The sequence below is a fragment of the Carcharhinus amblyrhynchos genome, chromosome 4, assembly GCF_965287045.1.
Source record: "Carcharhinus amblyrhynchos chromosome 4, sCarAmb.v2.hapA, whole genome shotgun sequence".
Lineage (NCBI taxonomy): Eukaryota > Metazoa > Chordata > Chondrichthyes > Carcharhiniformes > Carcharhinidae > Carcharhinus > Carcharhinus amblyrhynchos.
The window spans coordinates 135916814-135941354 of record NC_137327.1 but is presented as its reverse complement, the minus strand read 5'-3'; the positions used below and the strand labels follow the sequence as shown (position 1 = coordinate 135941354).

At 42.4% G+C, this 24541-nt stretch overlaps 2 protein-coding genes across 2 annotated transcripts in view; one reads left to right on the top strand and one right to left on the bottom strand.

Moving 5' to 3' along the window:
• Positions 1-3163: 3163 nt before the first annotated feature.
• On the bottom strand, positions 3164-8656 carry nxt2 (nuclear transport factor 2-like export factor 2). Its single transcript, XM_080188278.1, has 4 exons — positions 8550-8656; positions 7412-7498; positions 5989-6133; positions 3164-3674 (listed from the first exon to the last, which is right to left on the bottom strand). The coding sequence occupies exons 1-4, from the start codon at positions 8562-8564 to the stop codon at positions 3496-3498; spliced, it is 426 nt and encodes a 141-aa protein (XP_080044404.1). The 5' UTR covers positions 8565-8656; the 3' UTR covers positions 3164-3495.
• Positions 8657-11907: 3251 nt separating this feature from the next.
• Positions 11908-24541, top strand: part of LOC145342388 (retinal guanylyl cyclase 2-like) — a 48000-nt gene continuing 35366 nt past the window's right edge. The window contains exons 1-4 of the mRNA XM_080187926.1: positions 11908-12224; positions 13790-14619; positions 20130-20428; positions 21352-21706. Of these exons, the coding sequence (XP_080044052.1) occupies positions 13881-14619; positions 20130-20428; positions 21352-21706 (1393 nt within the window). The 5' untranslated portion in view covers positions 11908-12224; positions 13790-13880. The remainder of the gene's footprint in view (positions 12225-13789; positions 14620-20129; positions 20429-21351; positions 21707-24541) is intronic.

Below are 24541 nucleotides of genomic sequence, written 5' to 3'. Positions count from 1 at the left end.
GGGGAGAACAAGCAAACTCCACACAGACAGTGACCTAAACCAGGAATCAAACCTGGGTCCCTGGTGCTGTGCGGCAGCAGTACCAGCCACTGTGGTGCCGTGCCCACTGCCTTCTCAGTTACACTGAAGCACCTCAAAGTGCAACTTGTTCCATGTAAACAACCTTTAAAATAACTTTGCAACATTTGTAAAGACCAATATAAAACGTCGGTAATGTTTCTTTGACTGTTTTGAAGCATCTCAGAGTGTTACTTGATGTGTGTAAAGAACCTGAATATTATTGCTTTTTGTGTGATGGTGATTTTGGAATGGTTGTAATGTCCTTTCTTATGAATAAAGTATTATTTTGGAAAACAAAATACCCTCCTGGATATTAGCTGTGGGATTTGAAAGTTTCTGACCTCCAACACATCCTGAAGCCCCAGGAGATAGAATCATAGAAATCCGACAGTGCAGAAAGAGGCCATTTGTCCCATCAAGTCTACACCGACCACAATCCCACCCAGGCCACGATATTCCTTCGAACCTTCCACACACCTGACGAAGGAACACCGTTTCCGAAAGCTTGTGAGATTACTATCAAATAAACTGGTTGGACTCTAACCTGGTGTTGTGAGACTTTTACTGTGGGGATTCAAACTCAGAGCTACTGACTCAGGAATGCTTTCCACTGCCCCACCAGCCCTCCAGGTGGTTATGTTACTGCACTAGTGATCCAGAAAATGACTTTCAGTCCCACTGAGCAATCTGAGAATGTGAATTCAATTTTAAAACTCTGGGAGGAAAAGGTGACTTGTCAAATTATCAGAAATCCGGTTAATTCATCACATTCCTTGTGGGATCTCTGGCCAATATGTCACTCCAGTCGAACGTGGTTCATTCTGATGCAGCCTAGTCAGCTACATAGTGGTTGAAGGAAGCCCAGCATCTTCTCAGGGCAGCTAAGAACTAATGGGCAATAAATAAGCTCAAGCCTTTCCAACAATGCTATGAATGAATTAGTAAAAGCTCCTAAGTTATGTGATTGGAAATAAAAACTCTGCCATTCTCACCAGAGAATCACAAGGATTATTGACTTAGTAATGGCACAGCAGCTGTGTGTCTGGAAGAGGAGCACATCAAGGGTTGGTATAAAGTACCAGTATGTATCACCATGACAAAATAATATTGGTTCAGGATCACTATCACTATAGTGATACCAAATAATTGCCTTTGTTGGGAAAAAGGCTATTACATTTTCTTTGATAAATGAAAGTTTTGATTGATAATATTTTGCTTCTATTGTTAGAGTTTAGAAAAGTTAGGCTAGGTAGACTTTATTTCTAATATTGTAAAATTAGAGTTCCTGTCACCAAGTTGCTGATATATTCCATACAACAATCTGAGGCAATAATGGACACACCTAACAGCAGCCCAGCTATCCCACCTTTCTTTCCAGCTAACTCCTTATTTGCCCCTCAAATGAACAAACATATATTTACACAGCACATAGATACCGATTCAGAGAGATGTTGGGGGTGGGGTTGTCAGAGATTGGTTTTAAGGATTGTTAATTTAATGTCACAAGTAAGCTTAACACTGCAATGAAGTTACTGTGAAAATCCCCTGGTTACCACACTCTGGCACCTTTTCAGGTACACGTATAAAGCATTTAGCTTGGCCAATGCACCTAACCAGCACGTCTTTCAGACTGTGGGAGGAAACTGGAGCACCCAAAGGAAACCCACATAGACACTAGGGGAACGTGTAGATTTTACAAACAGTGACCCAAGCTGAAAATCGAACCCTGTGTCCCTGGTGTTGAGATAGCAATGTTAACTACTATGCCATCATGCATGAGTGGGGAAAGGTTTAAGTAGAAAATAAATTTCAGAGCATATGGTCTCACAGTAGATTGCTTCTCCACTATGTTTCCAGTCAATCCAGCAGGGAAAATTATTACCTGAGCAACCTAGTGCTGATTGGACTTATTTTCAAATGAAGTGTTTAAAAACAAAGATGTTCATTGTTACGAGGATGAACGGGATTTTTGGGTCTTGCTAGTGGCAGGCATCATTACAGGTGCGACAGGAAAACTCCGAGTGCAGCTAAAAGTTTGTAATTGAGTTGCGGTTTTCTCCTCCAGACTCTCATGGTGGTCTGGGTTGCTTGCTGCACTTTGTTGGAAACTGCATTTCGATGTCTTTGCATCTCATGAAAGATTATTAAACACCCAGCTCGCTGGAATCATGTTCACTCCAATCCAATGACCACGCCACTGGCTAGTTAAACCAGAATAAATCACAACTGGATATAAAGACATGTAACTTGGTCAACTGCATCTCAGTCCAACATGCCATGCCTTCTGACAATGTCACCAAAGGCACCACATAGATAAGATATAGGAGAATAGATCCTTGGGAGATAACACTGCACACAGCAAGAAGGAAAATCATTGCAAATGATTCTCTGGCTACAATAAACCAAGAATGGAACTAAGCGGGAGCAATCTCACCCAGCAGAACACCAGCAGAGGGGCATTTGACAGTGATCAAAATAGAGACATCTTAGTTTTAATTCCCTGTCTGCGCTGTTATACCTCATTGCATTTGAGAAGACATGAGTACTACAACTGACCTCAGTACTTCGGCAGTGACAAAAATAAGCCCGCGTGCTGCTCCTGTTTGCTATCCACTGAAACACTGCTAGAAAGTGTGCCCCTCATTCAAGTGAGAACAATAACAGGATCAACAAGTCCAACAGGTTCATTTGGAATTATGAGCTTTCAGAACGTTGCTCCTTTATCAGGTGAACATCCCGGTTCCCCAATTAAAAAAACTCACCCGATGAAGGAGCAGCACTCCGAAAGCTCGTAATTCCAAACAGACCTATTGGACTTTAACCCAGTGTTGGGAGACTTCTTATTGTGCCCACCCCAGTCCACGCTGGCGTCTCCACATCAGGATCAAGATGATTAGCAACACTCATTCTCACAACATACCCATTGGGACATGGTACCAAGGGTGACCCGCAACACAGCAACCATGTACAGAGAAGGCTCAAGTTGCGAAACATCCAATTTCTAGTCCTATGTCCCAGCACAGATAGACAGAAAACTAGAGTGGGAGGAAAAACTCACTGACATTAATAGAGAATCTAAAGTGTGAGCAACACACAAACATGGTGTAATTCAATTGTTTACTGAAGTCAATTTCAAACAGCAAGGTATACAAAGTGAAAACAGTAAAGAGTGTCAGATTTCAGATTGAAACCATGGCTTACAGACCTCAGGCTTTGCCAAGTATCATTTATAAAACATACACTGAATATCAGTACGAGATGTGTTGGCTTTATGCTTCTCTACAAGAGGATGATCCAAGTTTTCTTTTCCCTTCTTTGCGTTACTCTGGTCACAATGCTTCACGCAGTTCCTGCGCTGTTTATCCTTTCACCGTTTACCACAGACTTAAACCCAAGCAGTGTCGATTTAATTACTCCTCCCATTAAAAGCGAGAGTTAACCGGCCCAGTCCTGAAAGCGGAAGCAATCGCTTGCAATTTTCCACACTGTATTTTGTGGGGTTACTTGTGCTGTGAGTAAGAAATTTTGGTTAAAGTATCGCTGTTTATTTCCTTCAAATTTCACCGTTCCACAAGTGACCACCAGCACGGTGGTCTGTCCTTGAGTGGCTTGCTCTAGATTGAGACAAACAAAAAAAACTTCATTACAAACAGGTGAATCAGTAACACATCCAATAGCCTCAAAATAATTACTAAGCTAACACAGTAACTCAATGGCTAGATACACAAAAAGGGATGGAATGTATCTTTCTGTAAAGCAATAGCTGGAACACAAGAATTTTACATAATAGAAATATTGACTTGGTTTTGCCTCCACTTTAGTTCCTTGCTTTAATTTTATTTTCCCACTCCCTTCTTAAAGAAAGCTAAACTTCCATTGGAGACAAGTATTTGATATCCAATCTTTAATACATTGGTAATTGGTAACTCCTACCACGTGCAAAGAGCGTATTGTAAAATAAACAAATAATTAAGCTTACAACCCCCACTATGCCTTATAGACAAATTCATTCGCAACAACTAAAAATGTTCAGGATAGTGTACAGGGACAGAGAAGAGAAAAATACAATGAATCCTAGAATCCCTACAGTGCATCCCTACAAGCCCATTGAGCCTGCACTGACAACAATTCCACTCAGGTCCCATCCCCATAACCCCTCATATTTACCCTGACACTAGGGACATGACCAGTCCACCTAACCCGCACATTTTTGGACTGTGGGAGAAAACTGAAGCACGCAATTACGGGAAGATCGTGCAAACTACACACAATAACCAAGACCAAAATTGAACCCGGGTCCCTGGCACTGAGGCAAAAGTGTTAACGACTGTACCATCCTTATTGTCATTTTCATCTTTACAGACAGTTTCAAATCCAGGGAAAAAGCTGCTCTGTCATTTGTAAAGGAAAAGATTAAGGTGCTAGATGTGACAACCATTGTTCACTTGTGTACAAACATAATAAGCTGCCTTGGGCATTTTATTTTGATAACACTATCCCCTCAACGGAGTGTATGTTTTGGAGAGACCTTAGAAGTGTGCAGTGGAGAGCTATATGGTGTGTAATCACCCTGTTACAAGAAGCAAATGAACTCATCAAATGTAAAACAATTAGTCATTTATACTGAATCACTGCTGCAATGCAAAAGCCAGTGCACTGATGAAGCAGCCTTTGCTGTTACTAAATACAAGCACCAACACTGATATATCTTATGCATTGCTGAAAAAGAGAGACTTTTTCATTGAAGCTTGCTGTCTTGCACTCATCAGCATAATTCACACGAATACCAAATATAAAAGGAATTGTTGCTCTATATTTGGAATTCTTGTGAACTGCCCTGATCTGTGCAAGATGAAAAACTTTGATGAAAAACGTCACTTTTTCAGCAACACTCAAGTTCTGTACTACCAAATATCCACTTAAATATCTGAGATTAGCCAAATCAACTGCTGACCAGAGTTATGAACTAGTCAGTCAAAGAACAATGTTTTCCGTTTCAACGCCTTCTCTTAAAGCGATGACTGAATCCAGAAGGCAGAGGAGACAAAATCCCACAAATTTTCTTAGAATAGACAAATATTATTAACCAAACAGAAAATGAGATAAAGGCAAAATACTGTAGGTGCTGGAATCTGAAATAAAAACAGAAAATGCAGGAAAATCACAGCAGGTCTGAAAGTTTCTGTGGAGAGAGGAGAGCCAACACGGAGTCAAGATGATCCTTCATCAGAACTCTATTCCATTCTCTCCCCACAGATGCTGAGATTTTACAGCATTTTCTGTTTTTGAAACAGAAACTAAGTTGGACAACTAAAAAAAACATGGACAGGAGAAAAAAAAATGTTTTGTGTTTTTCAAATAATTTTTCTAAATGTAATGTTATTGATCTTTTTCTGTGGATGAAGGGGAAAATTGATAAAGAAATGCAGCAGTAAAGATCATAAGATTCATGACCAACTCTTTTTCATGTTGCTTTTGTTGTTAAAGATAGTAAAACGATTTAAATCAAAATCCCTACAACGCAGGAGGCAGCCATTTGGCCCATCAAGCCTGCACTGACAGCAAGCCCAGGCCCTAGCCCCTTAACTCCATGTATTTACCCTGCTAACCTCCCTGACACAAAGGGGCAATTTAGTTGGGCCAATCAACTTTACCTGTATATCTTTGGATTGTGGGAGAAAACCAGAGTACCTGGAGGAAACCCACGCAGACAAGGGAGAACGTGCAAACTCCACACAGACAGTCAGCCGAATTGAACCAGGTCCCTGTGCTATGAGGCAGTAGTGCTAACTACTGTGCCACATTGCCACCCAATGGAAAAAAAAAACTCCAATCTACTCTGAGAATACTAATACGGATGCAGTTATTAGGATTTAACAATTCAAAGCATGTTATATTTGATTCAATTCAGGTGTAACTGAAGCATACCATGAACTGGCTGGCAATCCAACATGTTTACTTGGAAATCACTAGAAGGCAACATTTCAAAGAATTCAGCAAGTGCTTGGTGGCCCGATATTGCATTACCGTTCCACACTAAGGTCGCTGTGTCCAGATACAATTTGGTCAATACCTGTGGAAAATTAAAATGCAGGAGGAAAATACAGTGATCAAAAGCTGAAGACAAAAACTTAATGCAATGTGACAAATGGCAAATTAAATAAATGCTAAATATTTGGTGCTACTGATCAGATGCTCATTTTAGCAAGTCCCAATCCCTTGAGGTGACAATGAAGTAACTCATTGAGATGCAGCATTTGCAAGATGAGATCTGGCATTGCATTTTGGCAGCAAGACAAGATGAAACTACAATGCACAAATCATTTAAAAAAATAAATCACCTGATCATTGTTCAGCTGTTTTAAGTGCCTATTCTTAAGGCAAGGGTCCTCGCACTAGAATGGACTATGAGACATTGTTTAAACTTACCTTCTTTCTGTGTTTCTAACGTTTTCCAGAGTTCAAAGTTAAAAATAAAAGTGAAGATTTTATGTAAAATTAAACTGAAAATGAGTATGAGAACGAACAGAGGACAGAATCAGGGAAGATCAAAAAGTGTATTTTTAATAAAAGTTCCATGCACTGGTGAAATTGCTCCCATGACTGTAGTAAGAGGACTGTTTATAACTTTTGGTTAGATATTGTAGGTGTTACGAGACTAAATCTTCAAATAAAAGCTCAGGAATCACGGTACCCCTTGCAATTGTTGGACTGTCAGAGACGGTAAGGTAAGCCTGGTGAGATTATATATACGTGAAAGAACCTCAAGCAACTGCCTACGCATGACCATATTTATTGCACTAGAATTAGAGTTAGCATAAACAACCCCATGGAAACCCAGAATATAAATTTAAGTTTACTTAGTCGTATCAAAAGTAGGCTTACATTAGCACTGTAATGAAGTTACTGTGAAAATTCCCTCGTAGCCACACTCCGGCATACACTGAAGGAGAATTTAAAATGCTCAATGTGCCAAACCAGGATGCCTTTCGGACTGCGGGAGGAAACCGGAGCAGCTGGAGGAAACCCATGCAGACATGGGGAAAACATGCAAACTCTGCACAGATAGTACCCCAAGCCATGAATCAAACCTGGGTCTCTGGCATAATGAGACAGCAGGGCTAACCACTGTACCGCCCATATTTTAAACTGCATCTTCTGTGTAACTAACAAAGATGGTCACAACATTTTATTGGAGTTGAAGCTGAAGATGCCTGTTCCAACTTTCTCTCTCCTGGTCTTGTCCCTGCTGTCTCTTCCCTGTCCCATAACGCAGTCAAAATAGCTTCAAGTGCAGAATGAACAAGAAAAGGAAAGCCGTGTACAGCTACGGAAATGCAAAGGTACTTACCCTTCTCCTTTTGTCCATTGTATCATAATAAATGTTGACAAATTCATCTGCGGCCCTGCACGCCTGGTCTGCATGAGTTTTGAAGTCCTGAAAAACAAGTTTTTTTTAAATGCACAATGTTTTGATAAAATACGTGTGTTTATAAAATTCAAATGCTACTCTAAAATCATTGTAATCAGTTCTGCTACATTACAAGTTGTGGTCAATGAGATGCAATTTAAATTTATTCATTAGTGTCACAAGTAGGCATACATTAACACTGCAATGAAGTTACTGTGAAAATCCCCTAATCGCCCACATGCTGATGCCTGATTGGGTACACTGAGTAGAATTTAGATGGCCAATGCACCTGATCAGCATGTCTTTCGGACTGCGGGAGGAAACCGGAGCACCCAGAGATCCCGCAAACACAGAGATAAAGTGCAGACTCCGCACAGACAGTGACCCAAGTTGGGAATTGAACCAGGGTCCCTGCTGCTGACAGGCATCAGTGCTAACCACCGCGCCAGCGTGCTGCATGCATCAAAGAATCACAGGGTTGAGCAGAGGAGGGAAAGAGATTTACTTTATTGTAATCAGTTGTAGGGGAGAAACTGGATTACCAAGAGCAGGTTGTCCACTGAACCAGCCACCTGCTAAGGGGATGCTAAACTTCAAAATGTATTTATTAGTGCCACAAATGGGCTGACATTAACACTGCAATGTAGTTACTGTGAGAATCCCCTAGTTGCCACACTCTGGTGCCTGTTGGGTCAGACTGAGGGAGACTGGAGCATGGCCGATGCTATGGGAAAGATGTAAAGCACGATACGACACAGGCCATGCGGCCCTTCCAGCCCATGGCAGCTCTTTGAAAGAGACAGGCCCTGCTGGGAACACTGGGCAGGTTCAGGGGTAGCTGTGGGCAGGACACAGGCGGGTGGGTGCGAATGGTCGGTGTTTCTCTCCACAGAGTTCCGCCAGACTTGCTGAGAGTTTGTATTTCTGATGCCCAGCAGCCCCGCTCCCTGAGGGGGGGGGGGGGGGGGGGAAGTGGGCCGGGACAATGATCCCCGCTGGGCCGGAGCCGGGCTGGCTGGGGGCGGTTGGGGCGGTGGGGGGGGACACACACACACTAACACCCCGGACCCCCTCTCACCAGAGAGCCGGCCATCAGGCGGCAGCAGCAGCAGCAGCCACAGGCCAGGCCCCAGGCCCCAACTCGCCGCCACCTTCCCTCCGCACCCCGCCGAGCTTCCTCCAGCCACACCAGCTAACTTCCGCTTCCGGCGTGCCGCGCCGATAAACCTTCCGCCTGGTTTCCGGGAAAACTCCACCCGGCGATTCCAGTTCCGCCCTGGACTGCGCCCTCTCCAGGCGCTGATGGAAATGACAGGAGACTGGGAGGAACTTTCAAAGCCCTTGTTTGAATGAATGAGGGGAAATTTGGTGCATTTAGCAAAGAATATTTAGCAAAGCGCGCAAGAAACAATACTTTTCACTGTATACTAATACATGTGACGATAATAAATCAAAATCAAATCAACAAATTCTTCTGTGGCTGTGAGAATGTTGTGATTTAATGAAGAGTAACTTCTGCAAGATGGAGCATATTCATTTCCAGACAATGGTCTAACCCAATCTTTATTCTCTCCAGATATTGATTTATGTTTTGTCTCCTTTCTGCATTTGCAGCTTTTTCTTTTCATTCACTTCTTCAATCTAGGGGAGGCCACGGAGGAAGAATTCAGGTGAAGATTTTTAAGCATTTCATAGAATTCCTACAGTACAGAAGAGGCTATTTGGCCCATTGAGTCTGCACCAACAACAAATCCACCCTATTCCCATAACCCCACATATTTGCCTCATTAATCCCACTAATCTACACATCACAGGACACTAAGGAGCAATTTGGCTTGGCCAATGCACCTATCTTCACAGCCACAATGTTTAACCCTTTTGGGGAAATCATAGAATCCCTACACAGCAGAAGAAGGCCACTCAGCCCATCAGGCCTACACCGACAACAGTTCCACCTAAGCCCTATCCCTTAACCTTGCCTATTTACCCTGCTAATCCCCATGACATTAAAGGGCAATTTACCATGGCCAATCAACCTAACCCGCGCATCTTTGGAATGTGGGAAGAAATCCACACAGACACAAGGAGAAGTGCAAACCCCATGCAGTCACCTGAGCCTGGAATTGAACCACAGCAGGCACCATCTCCCTGGCCCTGCACTTAACCCTAGAACACCAAGGTAGCAAAGATACTTATGTCAGATTCCTATTTATTGACTACAGTTCAGCCTTCAACACCATTATTCCTACAAAACTCATCTCCAACTCTGTGGCCTGGGCCTTGGCTCCTCCCTCTGCAATTGTATCCTGAGCTTCCTAACCCACAGACCACAATAAGTAAGATAGGCAACAGCATCTCCTCCACGATCATCCTCAACACCGGTGCCCCACAAGGCTGTGTTCTCAGCCTCCTACTATACTCCTTATATTGCCTATGACTGTGTGGCCAAGTTCCCCTCCAACTCAATTTTTAGTTTTACTGATGACACCACCATCGTGGATCAGATCTCAAACATTGTTGAACAGGAATGAGATAGAGAATCTGGTGAACTGTTGCGGCAACAATAATCTCTCCCTCAATGTCAACAAAATGAAGGAGATTGTCATCGACTTCAGGAAGCGTAAAGGAGAACATGCCCCTGTCTACATCAACGGGGACAAAGTAGAAACGGTCGAGAGCTTCAAGTTTTTCGGTGTCCAGCTCACCAACAACCTGTCCTGGTCCCCCCATGGCAATACTATTGTTAAGAAAGTCCACCAATGCCTCTACTTTCATGGTACATTGGGGAGACCATGCAGACGCTATGACAACAGATGAATGAACATCGCTCACCAGGCAAGACTGTTTCCTTCCTGTTGGTGAACACTTCAGTGGTCACGGCATTCGGCCTCTGACCTACGGGTAAGCATTCTCCAAGGCGGCCTTCACGACACACGACAGCGCAGAGTCGCTGAGCAGAGACTGATAGCCAAGTTCCGCACACATGAGGACGGTCTTAACAGGGATCTTGGGTTCATATCGCACTATCTGTAACCCCCGTGACTTGCCTGGGTTTGCAAAACCCCACTGACTGTACTGTCTGGAGACAATACACATCTCTTTAACCTGTGCTTAATGCTCTTTCCACTCACATTGTCGGCCTCTTTAAGACTTGAATAGCAGGTTAGTTGTAAAGATTCGCATTCTAATCAGTAATCTGTAAACTGTCCATGCTGTTATATGCTCTGTCTGAGGCCAGAACTCTCCATTCACCTGACGAAGGGACAAACCCCGAAAGCTTGTGGGTTTACTATTGAATAAATCGGTTGGACTTAAACCTGGTGTTGTCAGACTTCTTACTGTGTTTACCCCAGTCCAACGCCGGCATCTCCACATCATGCACACCACTAGTCACAGGCCTCCACTCAGAGAAGCAATCCTCCACAACCATTCTCTGGCTTCTTCCATTGAGCCAGTGTCTAATCCAATTTACAACCAAGTTTAAAGTTTAAAAGTTTAACCTTTTTAAAGTTTAAAGTTTTAAAGTTTATTTATTAGTGTTGAGAGGTTGAGTCAGTTGGGCCGGTACTCACTGGGGTTTAGAAGAATGAGAGGCAACCTTATTGAGACATACAGGATTCTCAGAGGCCTTGACAGGATAGATGCTGAGAGGTTGTTTGCCCTTGTGGGAGAGTCTAGGAGCAGAGGGCATAATTGCAGATTAAGCAGTCACCCATTTAAGACAGAGATGAAGAGGAATTTCTTCTCTCAGAGGGTAGTGAATCTGTGGGATTCTTTGCCACAGAAGGCCGTAGAGGCTGGGTTGTTAATTATGTTCAAGGTTGAAATAGTCACGTTTTTAATCAGTTTGGGAATTAAGGATTAAGGGGATAAGGCAGGAAAGCGGAGTTGAGGATTATCACATCAGATCAGTCATGATCTCATTGAATGGTGGAACAAACTTGATGGGCTGAATGGCCCGTTTCTGCTCCTACATCTTATGGTCTTATAATTTCTTTAGTGACGAAGTGGACATCAAATTAGGAAAGAAGTTTCAGAATTATTCCTTAGAACCATCTTGTGGCCAGGGTCTGCGAATTCTGCTGCCTATGCAACAAAATTGGATGGTGATTGTTGTAAATAGCTGGAAGAAAGAAGCAACAATGTTGTGTTTTTTTAAATTTAATTTATGCCAGTGAATAATAAATTCACAGGAAGTTTGTGCGCATACTGTAAAATACACAAGCTATTTACTTACTGTTTTATTTCAACCTTTTCTTATTTACTGTTTTTCTATTTATATCAATTTGTGGCCCTGATTCATTTCCCTCTAATTTTCCTTGGAAATCGCCCTCTGTAAAACTGGCACTGGGACTTAGCATTTCTGGACAATTGAAACACAATCTTAAGATCATTGAATGTAGGTCACTGGGATACACAGCTCTGTTACATGTCAGTTTAAAGGATTTACAATTCCTTGGGCACAATACTGCAACCTGTACTGTCCAAAACACCAACACTTAGCAACCGTCTGTCCCCACACCTTGTTGGGAAATAAATACATATTCCGTGTAAAGGTTTTGGATACGTTCGGTCAAAATTGACATCTAGCGAAGGAAAAAAAGGAGGAACGAATGATATTAATGTTGAAAGGTGAAAAGTGCTAAGCAGGATGATGCGATTGGACTTAATCAGATCAGTCACTATAACCTAAGACTTTGTTAAACCGAGAATGAGGGAAAGTAACCTTCTCATTTCTTCATCCTAAAAATCGGTAAGTTTAGATTTTATTCACCACTTTAAAAGTCACATTGCAACATGAATAAATAGATTTTAGATTGTGAGATTGGCGAAATAATCTGATCTTGCTATGGTTACAACAAACTTTGCTTAATCAAATGTACAAGTGGGTTGCAACTTAGCTTCAGTAAATAGAATAAAAATATTAGTACAGCATTGAACATAACTCTAATAAGCCTGAGTTGTCAATTTACTTCAACTTGTCACATTAAGGTCATGATACAAATTTTCCTCTATCTGTTTCTTTCTCTGACCATTTTATGGTTCATTTTACTTGTACAGAATGCAAGATCATTCAGTCACACTGTACATTCAATTGTGCGAGATGTGAGAGATTAGGCAGAATGATGTGCTGTGCTTATTATAGAATGAGTAAATTGGAAATTGTCTTTTTACCGGAAGGTCATTTTAATGATAATATTGAAATTGTAACTGGTTCGGTCTGATTTCAAAATGGATCAAAGTTGTACCAATTTAAATTTATCCAGCCAATTTAGTTTATACAAATTATCAAAAGAACATGAGAAAAGAATGATGTTGGGTTCCGTGCAGAGACAATAGAAGGCTATGTGGTGCACTGCACTGAGCCAGTGCCTTAAGGTGTTGGTGAGAAACCTTGATGAACGGTCAAAAGTGCAGAATGCCACAAAAGTAAAAAAAAAATGTAGGAAAGGGGAGATAAATCAAATGATAGTTGTTTGGTGAAACCTAACCTTGAATTTCAAGAATTAAAGGGGGAAGAAAAAAAACTGAGGGAAATACAAACTTTCATAGCTTTGAGATTTTAAAAAAGAACATATTAATGTAAGAAATGTTGCAGTGAATATTGAGGTGTAATTCTCCAATCCATCATGGTGCCTCACCCCTAGAAAATGCATTTAAGAAGATGCCCTGACCTAAAGTTTACAATACATTAAGAATGGTTCCCACATTTAGGACGCTTTGTCTGGGAGCTTCTCTTCACAGCAGGAGCGTGACAGTCCCGAATCTGCCATCAATTTCAGCATAGAATCATAGAATCCCTACAGAAAGTGGCCATTCGGCCCATCAAGCCTGCACCAACAAGAATCCTACCCAGTCCTAACCCCTTAATCACATTTATCCTGCTGGTCTCCCTGACACTAAGGGGCAATTGAGCAAAGCCAATCCACCTAACCCACACATCTTTGGACGGTGGGAGGAAACCGTAGCCTCCAAAGGAGACCCATGCAGACACGAGGAGAATGTGCAAACTCCACGCAGACAGACACCCGAGTCCATAATTAAACCCAGGTCCCTGGCTGACCTAAAAGACCCACCCACCCGCACCCCCCTTGCCCCAGGTCCCTGGCACTCTGAGGCAACTGTGCTAACTGCTGTGCCACCGCGCTGCCCATGAAGGTATCCAAATTAAGAAGGCTGTGTAGGGAGTAGGGTGATATATTTGGATTTTGAAGGATAAAGAGGAGCAGGACCATAATAGTTATCAACAAAACACAGACTGTCGTGAAGGCGTTCACAGGAAGAATAACCTTAATCTATTTTTGTTAATTTTTGCAGGACCTATTTCTGGAAACACTTTCAAAAAAGTCTGGATTAAGTTCTAAATAGATCCTTCTAACTGAACGGTCAGGAGTGCTGTGAGGTAGTCATGCTAATCCACTGCTCCCACTCCAAGACAGTGAAAATATCGAACTATCCCATCCGGATTGACATCAAAAAGCAACAGTTTGTGTCAGCTCCTTTGTCACCCTTGCTATTGCTTTGTGTCATTCTGGTGGTGTTGACACTTCCGTGTTCAGTGCGTTGTGGAACATACAAGGTGGGAGTCATAGGACCCTGGAGATGCGACCCCATTTTTGCCAAAGCTCTTCCAAATATCGCTGCTAAATTAGCTATAGACCAAATCAACAAGGATGCATCGTTAAGCCTCGGCAACCACTTTGATTACGTGATACTAAATGAAGACTGTCAGACCTCCAAAGCTTTGGCTGCTTTTCTTGACTATTCAGATCTGGCATCCGGATTCATCGGCCCAACAAATCCAGGCTACTGTGACGCTGCTTCCCTTCTGGGGAAAAATTGGAACAGAATCGTATTTTCATGGGCTTGTGTAAACTATGAACTCGATGATGCTACAAACTACCCAACATTTGCCCGAACGCTACCACCTCCAACCAGAGTCCTCTTCACTGTAATGAGATACTTTCGGTGGGCCCATGTAGCCATCATCTCATCAAGTGAAGACATTTGGGTGGACACGGCTGCGAAAGTGGCCAGTGTCCTCCGCAAGAAAGGACTGCCAGTGAGAATTGTGTTGCCAATGAAAAACCAATCGCAGAGCATCAGAAACGTTCTAAAGAAAATAAAAGCTATTGACAAATTTCACGGTACGTCCAAACCTTTCTTCAAAATCTGGGACTAAAGCAATCCTTGAAATTTGCAAACTGTAGCCTGTTGAAATACTGCTGATACCCGCGGGGCCTTAACATTTGAAGATTGTGCCGTTCTTTCAACATCACTCAATTTATCACTGCATCAGTAGTGAGGTGCTCTCAGAGGACCAGTAGATGAGACTGTTGGATGAATAATCCAAACAAAACTGCCTATATATAGTGCCTTTCATGACTATCAGCACCTCTGGCAGTGCAGCAGTCCCTTGGCATTGCACTAAAGCATCAACCTTGCTTTGGGTGCTCAGGTCCTGGAGTAGGATTTGAACCTTGAACCTTCTGTCTCAGAGGCAAGAGTGCTACCAGCTGAGCTACTGCTGATTGCATGTCTTCCTCTAATCTATTGACGATCCCATGATTATGTTTTCACAAATCTTCGTCTATTCCTCCAAAAATATAACATTTTACAATTACCTCTCTCCTCTGCAACTCCACTCCCCTAAATCCCAGAAATATTTTATCATGCCATCTCTTGTTCCATCTTATTCTGTCCTTGAACCTCAAAACTGAGGAATTCTTCATCATCAACAGTATTCCCTTCCTTTCCGTAATTCTGAGGTTTTCAAAGTCAAAAGAAATCCTTTGCCACCTGCGCCAACATTTCCTTTAAATATTTGAAACTTGAAATTACTGTAGGAAGCACCAAACACTTGTCATAGAATCATAAAATCATAGAGGTTTATAGCATGGAAACAGGCCCTTCGGCCCAACTTGTCCATACCGCCTTTTTTTTAAACCCCTAAGCTAATTCCACTTGCCCATATTTGGCCCATACCCCTCCATACCCGTCTTATCCATGTAACTATCTAAATGCTTTTTAAAAGACAACATTGTACCCGCCTCTACTACTACCTCTGGCAGCTTGTTCCAGACACTCACCACCCTCCGTGTTAAACAATTGTCTCTCTGGACACTTTTGTATCTCTCCCCTTGCATCTTAAACCTAGGCCCTCTAGTTTTAGACTCCCCTACTTTTGGGAAAAGATATTGACTATCTAGCTGATCTGTGCCCCTCATTATTTTATAGACCTCTATAAGATCACCCCTTAGCCTCTTACGTTCCAGGGGAAAAAGCCTCATTCTATCCAACCTCTCCTTATAACCCAAACCATCAAGTCCCGGTAGCATCCTAGTAAATCTTTTCTACACTCTTCCTAGTTTAATAATATCCTTTCTATATTAGGGTGACCAGAACTGCACACAGTATTCCAAATGTGGTCTTACCAATGTCTTATACAACTTCAACAAGACGTCCCAACTCCTGTATTCAATGTTCTGACCAATGAAACCAAACATGCCGAATGCCTTCTTCACCACTCTGCCCACCTGTGACTCGACTTTCAAGGAGATGTGAACATGTACCCTGAGATCTCTTTGTTCTATAACTCTCCCCAACACCCTGCCATTAACTGGGTAAGTCCTGCACTGGTTCAATCTCCCAAAATGCATCACATTGCGTTTGGGTAAATTAAACTCCATCTGCCATTCATCAGCCCACTGGCCCAATTGATCAAGATCCCGTTGCAATTGGGGATAACTTTCTTCATTGTCCACTGTGCCACCAATCTCCGTGTCATCTGCAAACTTACTGACCATGCCTCCTATATTCTCATCCAAATCATTAATATAAATGACAAATAACAGTGGACCCAGCACTGATCCCTGAGACACACCGCTGGTCACAGACCTCCATTTGAAAAGCAACCCTCTACAACCACCTTCTGGCTTCTGCCAAGAAGCCAATTTTGTATCCATTTAGATATGTCCCCCTGGATCCAATGATAATAACAGCCAGAAGGAGTCAGCAGCAACTAACCTTCGTACAGTTAATCCCTTTAAATTGCACTGGTTGAAAGAGCTTACTCAGGAGGTTATTGTTAACTCCAAAGAAGTGTCCATGCTAAATAAACCCTCAGTATCAGGAGGATTGGTAAATACATGTGATAACAGGGATCGGGCCTGGGTGGGATTGGTGTTGGTGCAGGTTCAATAGCCTCTTTCTGTACTATTGGGATTCCAGGATTCTATGATTCTAGGATAGTAATATATGAAGAGGAAAGATTTAAAATGTTACAAAAATAGTAAAAAATCTGAACTGAGAGTGTTTTTAGAAACATAAAAAGGAAGAAAATAGCTAAACATTGGTCTCTTCGAAGCAGAGACAGGAGAAACTATTATGGGCAATGAGGAAATGGCAATGATATTGAACAAATATTTTGGGTTGTATTTTACGAGACACAAACCTTTGAAAATGGCGGATGGGACCAAAATTTGGAATCCCTGCCCCAATTTTGACAGATCCAGTTTTTGTTGATAAGGATAAGGGGGCATGGTGTGTTTCACACAGGAAGGAAACCTGAACTCACATTTTAGCTGGTGCAAGGGCCTTATACTCTGTATGTGAGTTACAAATGGATGGATGTGTCAAAGGGTGAGAGCCATATGGTCCAACAACTTCTAAAACAACTGGGAAATATTTCCAGAAAATCAAGGTGGACCTTCTAACCAGGCCACCTTGGTAATCACCCAACACCATGACTACCTGCCTCTGCCTCCAATTATAGCCCACCAACCCCTCTCCTATTCCCTAACACCCCCCAGAGTAAAATCATTTGTTTTGGAGTGCTTTTAACCAAGGTGGGTCCAGCAAGACAGGAAATTTCCTAGCTTGAACTGTTTGCCTTTGTAGCCAAACTCCAACCTATTGTGTCTGTCTTCATAATAGAAGATTCAAGGTGCAGGAATAGAAGATAACCTGTGTGATAAAAATGTGGAATTTGAGGTAATTAATATCAACAGAGAAAAAATACTGGAGGAACTCAAGGGGTGAAAATCCAGCAAATCCTGGGATCCAATGACCTACATGTTAAGGTTCTAAAAGAGGCGGATGCAAAAATATTGGGAACACTGGGTACAATTTTTCAAAGTTCTTTGAATTCTGGAATGACCCCAGCAGATTGGAAAGTTAGCAAGTGCAAGATTGCTTTTTGAGAAAGGAGGGAGAAAGAAACAGTGAACTACAAGACAGTTGACATAGCATCAGTTAATAGGAAAGTGCTGGAATCTATTATTAAGGAAATCTTAACAATGCTCTTAGAAAATCATAGAATGATCAGTCAAAGTCAACATGGTTTTATGAAAGGGACATTGTGTTTGACAGATTTGTTGAGAGTTTGCTGCAGATGTAACGGGTAAGGGAGATTAAAGAGAAAGGCTTTCAATGAGCTGCAACATAGAAGGGTGATAAATAAGGCCTCATAGACTGGGGTAATATATCAACATGGACAGAGGATTAGACAGCACAGGAAACAAAGATTAGGCATAAATGGAACATTTTTGAGTTAACAAGCTGGGACTGGTATAGTTCTATATGGATCAATGCTGATGCTCCAGCTATCTACAATCTATATTAACATTGTGGATGAAGAGACAGATAGTAACATAAGAGGGGAGTGGCAGTGTAGTGATATTGTCACTGGATAGTAATCCAGAGATTACTATGGATTACAAAGACCAGGTTGGTCTTAATTGCAAGGGATTGAAATGCAAGAGTAAAGAAGTCTTGCTGCAAATCTACAGGACTTTGGTGAGGTAATACCTGGAACACTGGGTGCAATTTGGTCTCTATATTTAAGGAAGTCTATAGTTACATTGGAGGCTGTTTATTGAAAGTTCACTAAATTGGTCTCTGGGATGAGGGGGTCTGTCCTTCGATGAGAGGCTGAGTAAATTGGATATATTCCGTAGAGTTTAGAAGAATAAGAGACAACGTCATTGAAACATACCGAAGATTCTGAAGAAACTTGACAGGATAGACACTGAGAGTTCGTTTCTACCATTTGGGGAATTTAAAACACAGGGCACTCAATGATAGGATGAGAGGGATGATCATTTAGGACTGAGAGGAGGAGAAATTTCTTGACTCAAAGGGTTGTGAATCTTTTGGAATTCTTTACCCCAAAGAGTTGTGGATGCTCCATCACTGAATTTATTTCAGGCTGAGATAGACAGCTTGCTGGCCTCTCAAGAAATCAAGGAATATGGGGAGTGGGTGAGAAAGTAGAGTTGAAGTCCAAGATTAGCCATGATCATATTGAATGTTGGACGGAGCAGACCCTGTAGTCTGTATGGTCTACTCCTGCTCCTATCTCGTGTTCTCGTACTAACACATATTTAGCTGTGTGAGATTTAAGAAAAGGCATTAGCTGCAGCATTGAGCTTGAAAGAGGCACGAGTGGCATCAAATTAGCATTTCAGGCAGGTTAGGATTATGATTTGCCTGTTTTGCATGTTTCTCATGAATGTTGGATACGCACACCGTGTCCTCACCAGGATAACCAACGTGATTTAGAGAAGCCAATTTGGTCGACAAGCCACACCCTTATCCAAAACAACAGGCGTTACCAAGCCCAGGCACAGCGGTTAACACTGCTACCTCACAGCGCCAGAGACCCGAGTTCAATTCCCGGTTTGGGTCACTGTCTGTGCGGAGTTTGCACATTCTCTCCATGTCCGCCTGGGTTTCCTCCTAAATTCTCCTTCACTGTACCCAAACAGGTGCCAGCATGTGGTGACCAGCAGATTTTCACAGTAATTTTATTGCAGTGTTAATGTAAGCCTACTTGTGACACTAATAAATAAACTAAATAATTAAAATTATAAAATTTGGAATCACAAAATTTAAATCACAAAGTGTAAAATATGGAATTTGAATTTAATGTGAAATCATTAACAGAAGGTAAAATAAATAGAGGGAAAGATATATGGGAATGAGAGAGAAGATGCAGAAAGAAAAAGTTGTTTTAAAAATGTAAATTCTTTTATAATCTCCAAAAATAATTAAAATTGGAGGGAATGACACTCCACACTTGAAAAACATAAGTTTCAATGCCAGAGAGATTTGTTTGGTAGTAATTATGACAATTGCACTGTTAAAAATACACTTACACTTGACTGGACAAACCTATATTTTTACTGGCATGTTTATGGGGATAGGGCCTGGGTAAGATGCACTGTCAGAGAGTCAGTGCAAACTCGATGGGCCAAATTGCTTCCTTCTGCACTGTGGGGATTCTACAACATTCATGTGTTGCATTCCTACCAGAAAACCTGCAGTTCAGTTTGACTTGACATGGAGCCTCGTATCAGTAATACACAAGAGGTTACAAAACTTGCTGCCGAATTTATACAAGGCAGAGAGCAGTAGATTTTTGGATGCTGAGGAAACTAAAGGAAAAAGGAGATAGCGCTGGAAAGCAGAGCTGAGGTTGAGGATCAGCCATTTTTGGACTAAATGGTGGAGCCGGCTGTAAGGATCAAATGACCCACTCCAACACCTATTTCCAATGTTCTTACGTAATTCTACTTTTTATAGTATAAAGCCAGAATTATGAATCTTGATACCTCAATGACAACTTGATAACAAAATCCTCTTGTGTGTTTTTCAGTGATAATCATGTGTATGCACTCAGTTCTAATTGGAGGTGAGGAACAGAAACACCTTTTGGAAGTAGCCCATGACTTGCAGATGACTGACGGAGGCTACGTATTTATCCCCTATGATGCTCTTCTTTACAGTCTTCCGTACCAAAACACTCCCTACCCAGTGCTCAACAACTCCAAGCTGCAGAAAGCGTATGATTCAGTGCTGACAATCACTGTGGATTCTGTGGAAATGTCATTCCATCAGGCATTTCAAGAACGTGTGCTGAGCCAGGAAATTGTAACGCACTTGAAGCCTGATCAGGTACCACTTCCTTATTTTCCAGCCATCTCCCCACTTTTCCTGAAGATCGGGATGTGTGCTGGAGGTTCCTTGCCAAGGGAAAATTTATTATGGATGAGTTTGGCAGTACATGTTGAAAAAGCATTTTATCCTCATTACCAAAACCCACCATCCACACATATTAAGCGCTAGGGTGGATTACACTAATAGCGTTAGCTATTTTAGTTTTAGACTAGAAACTTATAACAAAAAAGGAGGCCACTCTGCCCCGCATGTGTGTGCCAGTCCCACTCCCCCTCCTCTTCCCCATAACACTACAAATGTTTCTATTCAGAGCTGTTTCCAATTCTCTTTTGAAAGCCACAATAGAATCTGCCTCCACCACATTCCCAATCAGGGCATGTCTGAGGCCCCAGTTACTCAGTAACTGTATCGCAGCTCACATTTACCCGCTAAGCCATACTTCCTTCACATATTTGTGCCATTCAAGTTGATCCTCTGCGTGGGTGATTTCCCCAAGGAGCCAGGGTCAAGTTTAGTCATTCTAGTGAAACATGGTTAGAGGCTGGGATATAACAACACCAAGGGCAGACATATTTCAGGCTCCAATATAAAGTGATTGTGTCTTTTCTCTACATTGGGTGGGATTTTGCAGCCATTCCCAGCGGAGGGATCTTCCAATCCCACCAATACCTCCTCCGCTTCCCCGCCCACGGTTCCCTGGTGATGGAGGGTGAGAACGATGGGAATAACATCATTGACAGCAGTGGGACTGGAAGATTCCATCACCAACTAATAAAGGGCCACTTCCACTGCCACAAAGCAGGAGAGATGGAAAATCCTGCCCATTACATGTATAAATCCCCATGTTCACTATTATAAAGAAAACTGCTTATGTAAACCTGTCACAATGTCATTAAATCCTTCTGCCTTTTGGTCACCAGGTATCACCGCTGTTTGGAACTATCTATAACGCTATCTATTTTGTAGCCAAAGCTATGAATAACAACAGAAAACATCAAGTCTGGGTCTCCGGCAGTAACATCGCAAAATTTTCCAAGAACATAAAAGTTGACGGTTTTAATCAGAAGATCTGGACAGATCAAAATGGGGACAGTTTCACCGATTATGTAATCCTGGACACTGATGGCAAAGGAACAGAACTGCACCACACGTACACCGTCGATATGGAAACAGGCCTACTCCGATTGACAGGGAGAACAATTAATTTTCCCAATGGAATCTCACCGAAAGCGGACTCAGCCTGTTGGTTTACTCGTGGGAAAATCTGCACAGGAGGTAACATGACATTTTTAAAATCTTACACTGCTTAGAGTTCCAGTTGGGAGTTTGTTCATTGCCTGAGAAAAAGTGTGATGTTTCATAGGTGTCAAAGATTAATGTGCTGGATATTTTGTGCCCATAACAGGCATGTTTTCAGTGGTGTAGTGGGGGGGGTGGGGAGGGACACTTCTAATAGGGCAGGAATCCACCTTGCTACCCCATGCCTGAGCTCACCCCCATGTCAAAGTCGACAGCATTGTGGCCATATTTTAATAAATAATCAAGGGGCAATTGAGGTTGTCAAAAAGCCAGTTGACCCTGTAACATGCCACCTGCATCATCTTCTCTCTGTTCCACAGCAGCTCCATTCTCTCTTTCTCTATTTTCATCCAGAAACATGTAGACCGGAAGCCTAGCCACAGTGAGATCAGCCTTTGGTTTCATGGAATCATAGGATTCCTGCAATGCAGAAAGAGATCATTCGGCCCATCAAGACTGCACCAACTCTCTCTCTGATAGCACAACCCTCCCAGTCCCTATCCGCCCAACCCCACATTTTTATTCTGCTCATCCCCCCAACCTACAGATCTTGAGATATTAAGGGGCAGTTTAGCATTGCCAATCCATCTCCTTCCACATCTTTGGACTTTGAGAGGAAACCGGAGCACTTGGAGGAAACTCAGACAGACACAGAGAGAATGTGCAAACTCCACACAGTCACCCAATACAGGAATTGAAACTGGGTCCCTGGACCCATGAGGCAGCAGCGCCAACCACTGTGCAACCACGCCACCCTGCGAACATTTTACACTTTTCTCCCAGTAAGTATCACCCTGTCCCCATGGTAACCAAACCACCCAGGCTTGTTGTCAGGCAACAGTCGATGAAGATCACCTGACTCGCTTTACTACTCCATTTTACCTGAAAGTAAAGAGACGGCTCACAGCATAACCATTTTATAAAACCTCACATTCATTATAGCAATACGAAAACTTATTCCTTCAGGTTTTAATAATTGTTGGAGATTTTCTAAATGGCATTTAAAAACAAATTCTTCCTTTTCTTCTTTCCTCCCTTAATCAAATTACTTTGTACCTGAAGTTGACATTGAACCACCCACTCTGCTGTAACGCTTTCTGCTCAGTCCATGAGCTTTTGGTGACACATTCACTTCAGCTCCTGATGCCTGGTTTTCTCCACCTGTGAGTTATCAGCTTGCACCCTCAGTCATTTATAGGGAAAAATCCCATTGTGATTAAATGTGCAACGGCAGGTCTAAGTAATGACAGATGCTGCGAGATGCCTTGTTCCAGCAAAATATGGTTCAATATGTTTTTCATTAACTGTGTGTTCTACCGAGTGGCATTACAAATGAATGTCTGCTCACACTAGTCGCTCCAACAGTAACTACAGAGAGTGTCACTCAAGTCAGATCTGACCCCACTGAGTCTACAGTGGCACTTTGTACAGAAGTCACCTCAGGAATGGAGACTCCACTGATTTCCAGTCTCCTCGCCCAGGGCACAGAGACCGCCCGTGGGGCTTCTATTGCTGCCTCAACAGATTGTGCAAAAATTCAGTAATAACTGGGACTCAAATCTCAGGCCTCCACAACCCGACAAAGGGGTATGAACGTAGCCCAGTCCAACCTCCCATCTGTTGACTCTGTCTACTCCATGCAGGCTTAGTGGACCGAAGGGCCTGTTCCTGCGCTGTATTGTTTTTTGCTCTTTGTCTACACTTCCCGCTACCTCGGGAAAGCAGCCAGCATTATCAAGGCTCCCACACACCCCAGACATGCTCTCTTCCACCTTCTTCTGTTAGGAAAAAGATACAAAAGTCTGAAGACATGTACCAACAGACTCAAAAAACAAGAACAAAGAAATGTACAGCACAGGAAAAAGCCTTTCAGCCCTCCAAACGCATACCAATCATGATGCCCTAACTTCTACTCTTACTCGAAACGTGTCTCCCCATTCCCTCCCTATCCATGGACACTTCCAATTGCCTCTTAAGTGTTGCTAATGTGCCTGCTTCCGCCACCTCCTCTGGCAACGTGTTCCAGGCATGCACCACTCTCTGCATGAAAAACTTATTCCACATATCTCCCTTAAACTTTCCCCCGTTACACTGAACCTGTGCCCCCTTATAATTGACTGGGAAAAAGCCTCTGACTATCTACCCTGTCCATGTCTCAAGAACAGCTTCTTCCCTGCTGTCATCGGACTTTTGAATGGTCCTATTATATATTAAGCTAATTTTTCTCTTCACCTCACCTGTAACTGCAACAATGCATTCTGCACCCTCTCCTTTTCCCTTTTACCCTTTGTACTCTATCCACGGTATGTTTTGCCTGTATAGCACGCAAGAGACAATACTTTTCACTGTATCTCAATACATATGACAATAAATCAAATCAGAATAAATCAAATTGAAATCCTTAGTTGCCAGGTTGGCATCATAGCTTTTGGCATAATTAGCCTCTGAATCATTAGTGCAGTTCTCTCATTTCTCTTAAATTATAAGTGCAAATATGGTCTTATCATTTGTAGCGTTAGTTATTCAAAGAAAAATCTCTCTTCTTATCCATGTTGTAGCCAGCTATGATGCAGCCAGCACAGTGGCACAGTGAATAGCACTGCTGCCTTACAGTTCCAGGGACCTGGGTTCGATTCCCGGCTTGAGTCACTGTCTGTGCGGAGTTTGCGTGGTTTCCTCTGGGTGCTCTGGTTTCTTCCCACGGTTTAAAGATGTACGGATTAGGTTAATTAGCCATGCTAAATTGCCCCTTAGTGTCCTGGGATGTGTAGGTTAGAAGGCTTAGCAAGGTAAATATGTGGGATTGCGGAG

Bases quoted from the DNA above. Each gene is read 5' to 3' on its own strand.
- nxt2 (XM_080188278.1), bottom strand. The intron at 6,134-7,411 runs GTAAGTACCTTT...AATTTTCCACAG, and splicing joins CAATGGACAAAAGGAGAAGG to GTATTGACCAAATTGTATCT. The intron at 3,675-5,988 runs GTATGCTTCAGT...GTCTCAATCTAG, and splicing joins GGATTGCCAGCCAGTTCATG to AGCAAGCCACTCAAGGACAG.